The sequence below is a fragment of the Anoplophora glabripennis genome, unplaced genomic scaffold (genome assembly GCF_000390285.2).
Source record: "Anoplophora glabripennis isolate ALB-LARVAE unplaced genomic scaffold, Agla_2.0 scaffold234, whole genome shotgun sequence".
NCBI classification, from domain to species: Eukaryota; Metazoa; Arthropoda; class Insecta; order Coleoptera; family Cerambycidae; genus Anoplophora; species Anoplophora glabripennis.
In genome coordinates, this window is record NW_019418014.1 from 493771 (window position 1) to 500015 (window position 6245).

The 6245-nt window shown below is 30.4% G+C and overlaps 1 protein-coding gene across 2 annotated transcripts in view; it reads left to right on the forward strand.

Moving 5' to 3' along the window:
• Positions 1–5093, forward strand: part of LOC108909321 (protein jagged-1b) — a 297128-nt gene extending 292035 nt beyond the window's left edge. The window contains exons 12-18 of one of the 2 annotated variants that reach the window (XM_018713635.1): positions 1363–1512; positions 2713–2826; positions 2882–3091; positions 3148–3507; positions 3566–4098; positions 4177–4596; positions 4647–4733. In XM_018713635.1, the coding sequence (XP_018569151.1) occupies positions 1363–1512; positions 2713–2826; positions 2882–3091; positions 3148–3507; positions 3566–4098; positions 4177–4596; positions 4647–4649 (1790 nt within the window). In that variant the 3' untranslated portion in view covers positions 4650–4733. Of the gene's footprint in view, positions 1–1362; positions 1513–2712; positions 2827–2881; positions 3092–3147; positions 3508–3565; positions 4099–4176 lie in introns of both variants that reach the window. The other variant, XM_018713634.1, reaches the window with a different exon arrangement.
• Positions 5094–6245: the final 1152 nt, after the last annotated feature.

The following is a 6245-nucleotide window of genomic DNA, read 5'->3' on the forward strand; positions in this document are numbered from 1 at the left end:
CTTACGTAATTGGAAAAAAGGCAGAAATGCCCGAAAAACGTCCAACAATTACAAAATATTTTATTTTCTTAATAAAAAACGTTCTTTTCATATTTTAATATTATCTCGCTTATTGTTAGAGATGGACCCAACAAACCATATATGACTGTGCTCGACAGGGAACGTTCTATCCAAATGTGTAAAAATATACAGGGTGTTCCATTTAAATTAACAAAGTTAACATCCGCGGCCATTTTGTTTGAACTTCATTTGTTTTTCTACTATCATATTCGAACATTTCATAAAAAATCGTACAACTTTTGTATTTCACATTTTTTTATAACTCTTAAAACAAAAGTTAAAGGGGGTTCAAAATATAGTGAATCACCCTGTACCTAAAAATATAACAAAAGCCAATGTACAATGATTAACTTTGTCAAAAAAACATTGGAGCATGTCGATTTTGCTTTAGTTCTTTTTTCTTTATATTTGGGTACATTGATTTTCTATAAAGTAGGTACTTAACAGGTGCATCTTACATTTTTGTATCACGAATAATCATGGAGCGCCGCATTTTTTAAAACTGAAATGTTATTTAAAATGCATTGTATTGAACGTCTCAGTTTCTCCGTTTTATTTTATGATTAATTTCCAAACCATGAAAATTTGTTTACTGTAGATAAATGGAACATAATGGATTAGGTACGATAAATTATGTGAATGTATATATTTTTTATTCTGTAGGTATCATATGAACTAAAGAGTTTAATGAGATATTTGAGATTTTCCAAAATTTTTCAGCGATGCCACTATAAAATTATCCATAAACTTTAAAGTTTAAAACCAATTATTCTTGATTCTAGAGTGATCTTCATTAAAAATTAAAATCCTTAATCGAACTACTACACATGCTCTGGTTGACCTGTCAGATTGCCCACACAAGCACAGCAGTGGACTATAAAATATTTCCAACTGAAACTGCATATGATCCTTTAAAAAATTGAACTTTATTTGTATCTTAAACGTTTTAGGTTGGAAACTTTTTATCTACATCAGTACACATGTTCAAGTATATTATATACCTACTTGGATTGCACTCATACGCTCTAGTATAGAAGCGTAAATTGATAAACCTGTATAGGTGCACTGGTGCAGTCAAACCTGAAGGGTCTCGGAACAATATAACCAGTACTATTTCTACTACAAATAAACTCGTCCCTATTTACTAAACTACTAAACTACTAAAAATACTATAAATCAATTTATATCCAATTATTATTTGTTAAATTCTAAACATGAAATTGCCTAGTAATTATTTAAACTAATTGAGTTCAAAAGTAATTGAAGTGATCAGATAAAAACATTTAACATTATTTTTTTCAGATATTGACAGCTGCGTTATTGTTTCTGTTGGTGGTAGCAGAACATCTGCACCAAGTTTATGTGGTGAACATGGTCATTGTATTAACCAACCAGGAATCGGATACAAATGCCAATGTCAGCCTGGATACACGGGAAATTATTGTCATGAAAGTAAGAAATAATGCATTACGTTTTTTCTCTAATTTCTTGCTATTATATTATAATAGTTCTTTGGGATAAAAAGTTAATTGTAACGTACTTTGAACAATACTTACTAAGTGTAATGGGGTAAATTAGAATTCTTTTCAATTCAATATAAACATTTATTTTTTCCTTCCCACTAGTTTTCGCTATTACGCCATCATTAGGGAGAAAAATGACAATCATTGAAAAATTGACTATCTTTATAAAATTACTAATACATAATTTTTGTGTAATAATGAAAATGTCAGTAAATTTTCACTTATCGTGGGCAAATTGTATACAAATAAATTTGTTAGGATGACTTGAAAAGAAACTCACTGATATATTCATTTTTAAACAAAAATTATGTTATTTATTAGCAGTTTTATACAGCCATTGTTTTTTCTAATGACTGTCATTCTTGTTACGCCAGAAATAATATAAAATACCTACATACAGTCCGTACGATATTTGTTAAGATAGAATTCCAAGAAAAGAATAAACCAATAATGTTCTGTAACAAATTTCCACAGCAGGGGTGTACCTTAAAACTTTCCGCGTTATTTTAAAATAATTAGTCTTTTATTTTTCACCTCCATTGATTTATTTTAATAAGAAATTGCACTGAAAATGCACAGGATGATATACTTACCAAGAAACACGCCTTCATAACTGCAAAACAGTATGCACTTGAAGCTGCTACAGTGAACGCCACACCGCCAATGTCTTTCTACCTCGGGTGTCGAATATGGTTAACTGACGCAGCGGTCTTCTTGGAGTTCTATCTCAACAAATATCATACAAACTGTATTTATACTGAATTAAAAAAGGCTCTAATTTACGCCACATTGCCATTCAGTACTACAATGTCAAGTACTTACTAATGATTACGAAAAAAATCATTTTAAAAAATTGTTTATACTTTAAGTATTTACTCTAAATTATGTAGCGATGATGTGAGTTTACATACATACAAAATTTTTTGTTCAGACCATAGATGTATATAATAATTTATTAATTTCTTGGTTACTACATAATCATTTTAAATAACCATAAATAATATTATTTTCGAGTAATTTTTGACAAACATAATGAAAATCAGAATTTGAGTATTAAACAAATTTAGATTTATTTAATACTCACAAACACATGTTAATTTTTTCATAATCAAGTATTTCGTTCTTGTAGATATCAATGACTGTAAAGTAAATCCATGCGAAAATGGGGGCACATGTGTTGACAAGGTCAATGCTTTTCAATGCATTTGTATTGAAGGATGGGAAGGTGCTTTATGTAGTATAAGTAAGTTATTATTATAATCTTTAATGAAACCACTTTCTAATAGCTATTGTAATAGATACTGATGATTGTTCACCAAATCCATGTCGAAATAATGGTACTTGCATTGATGGAGTAGCAGATTTTGAATGTGAATGCAAGAATGGTTGGAAGGGAAAAACTTGTTCATTAAAAGATAGCCATTGCGATCATACTACTTGTAAAAATGGAGGCACTTGTCAGGATTTAGGAAATACGTTTATTTGTAGATGTCCTCCAGATTGGGAAGGTAAATTTTAATTTTATTAAATACGTAATAAAATATAACATTTTATTTTGCTTCAGGTACAACTTGCCATATAGCAAAGCAAACAGCTTGTCGATCAAACCCTTGTCTCAATGGTGGTACTTGTGTGAATACAGGTGATTATTACCAATGCATATGTCGTGATGGTTTTGAAGGAAATCATTGTCAAGATGATGTAAATGACTGTAGTCCCCAACCTTGCTACAATGGGGGAAAATGTATCGATGGAGTAAATTGGTTTCTTTGTGAATGTGCTTTAGGTTTTACTGGACCAGACTGTAGAATTAATGTAAATGAATGTGCGTCAAATCCTTGTGGTTATGGGGGGACATGTATAGATGATATTGGAGATTTTAAATGCATTTGTCCACCTGGCAGAAAAGGAAAAAGGTGCAATAGTAAGTTCATTATATTTACTGTTAGAAACGTTAAATGTTAATAATTTTTTCTTTTTAGTTGACGATTTAACCTATTTACCATCTCCTGGAAGTTGCAGTTGGAATGGCCATACCTTAGAGAGTAATGTTACTTGGCAACATGAATGTAATACATGTATGTGTAACAATGGCATAGTAAAATGTACAAAAATATGGTGCGGGCTTGGAAATTGTCGAACATCAAATCAACAAAATGCCATGTGTACACTATCTCAAGTTTGTGTACCCTCTTCTTCAGAAACTTGCCTTTCACCTCCTTGTTTACCTTATGGAGAATGTAGAGATTTGGAAAGTGGTAGAAGAGTTAAACCACCTTCTTTGCCAACGCCAAGTACCTGCTGGCCAAATCAAGCTATTCTAAGTAATACTTGTGCCAGATTGACACTCTTGCTTGACAGGGTCAAGCTACCTCATGGTATAACAGTTGAAGGCCTTTGTGGAGACCTCAGAAGGTTACTTGCCAATCAACAAGCTGTAGTGGGATTACAAGATGAACTCGTTCTCCTTTGTGATCTAAAAACCAATTATAATGACACAATAGAAGTCACTCTGGTAAGTTATAGTTTCAATAAAGCTACTCCTAATAATTTTTACAAATTCACTATGTTTCACGATTTTTTTTTATTCCAGTCTGGAAATCGCTGGGTTTTAGATGGAATCCGTGTTGTAGGAGAAGCAATTTCAAGGAAACAAACATCACTTTTGGCTCTTACATCTATTGTAGAAGTCAAAGTCGAAACAGCCTTAATATCTGAAGAGCAGCAAAACAATAAATATTTGATAGCATTAGTATGCTTTATAATCATAGGCCTATGTGCAGCTGCATTTGCTGCTCTCCTCTATATCAGGCAGCGAAGAAGAAATCTTGGTCTTAGTGGAGTAAACTTATCACCATCTACTGATTCTTGCCATAGAAATCATGAGGATGAAAAGTCCAACAATTTACAAAATGAGGAAAACCTTAGAAGATACGCTAATCCCTTAAAAGATGATGTAGGAAGCTTGGCTAGTATAAATTCTGCAGGAGCATGTGGACTAGATATGCCTAGGGTAAGTGTAGTTCGACCACTATCAACTATGATTCCACATGAAGGTTCTAGTGAAATGTTGGAGATGATATCAGAGGTAGACTGCCCTGGTTCGAGGAAAACGATGTTAGTTTTACCTGGTACCAGTGCTACTGACAATAACACTCTTAAATTAAATGAAGGTGTTAAAATTAGTGAAAATATCAAATTAGGAGATGGCCTCAGTACTGCACACCGAAGCAGCCAAATAATGCTTTATAAAGCTCAAAATCCAGATGTACGAAAAAATACAGCTGCATTTGATGACTCTTCAGGACACAAAGACTTTAGCAAAAATATTATTAATATAAATAAACAAAGAACTTCGCAACAGAACACCAGTGCAAGTGCAGACGTGCTTACAGTTCTTGTTTGAGGGCCAGTGTAATATAATCAAATTATTGGGGTTCTGTAGAACTATAATTACTTTAAATAAATATCTTCTTAGACATAGTACATACAAAATATTTTGTGGTTTTATGGCAGTCTAATTTTTTTTTTTTACTTTTTTGTGCAATTTTAGTTTTAGTTATATTTTTTTTATTTAACTGTCAGCTAACTTTCAAAATATTTTGTATATCTGCTGATATCTTAATATTTGCTATCTACGCAAGAATCACATGAAGGCTGAAATATTTTTATTGGGTTTGCTGGAACAATTTTAAAGGAAATTGAATAAGAACTAAAATAGTTTTCATTATAAATTCTAGACACAAATTTATGAACTTTAAAATTGTAATTTTGCACTATATTGACTTTAAAACAATAGTTTTTATAGTATGTACATACTATAAGAGCATGTACATATTATTACTTGAGAACCCCAAACCTATTTTATAAAAGAAACTTTAAATGAACTTAAATGAAGTGATATGTGGAGAATGATCTCGTGATGCTAAAACACCTAGTGACACAAACGAATAAGTTTAATTAATAGTGTGATATTATTTAATATTTTGATTTGTTTTTATTAATATAACTTGTTAGAATTTTTAAAATTATTTTTATTTAAATTTAGTAATTCTGTAATTCAGAGTAAATGTGTACATAGGATTTGTTTTTTTTTTGTATTTATTGTATTATTGTTCCTGAGTTTTTTTACATTTTAATTATTAATTTTACTTTAGTATTGATTTTTTTATACTTTCATCTTTATAAATATCTGTGAATTGTCTAGTTTAATAATTTATTAATAGATTTTCATTCCATAGCTTCTATTTTTTAGGAAAAAATGCCTTAAGCTAAATATTATATTGTAATACATATTGTTGTAAATATGTAAATATTTGTTTTTCAGTATTGTACTCATAAAAATGTTTTCAAAAATTTAAATTTAAGACACTGCAAGAGAAAATAAATTTTTGAAAACATGTAGGATTTAATTACAGTACTTAGGTATGCATAATTACAGTTTTAAAATAGTGCCTTGAATGTGCCTGTTCTTTAATGGACAAAATAATCAGTTGTAAGAAAAACAACTACAAACTGCACCTTTAGAACTCTGTATAACAAGTATTAAATAGATATTAGACTTATATGTATATTTTGTAAAATAATTTGCATTTAATTTTTGCAAGATGCAAACAGCTTATGTAATTAAAGATAAAGCTTGTCATAAAAAATAAATCATCC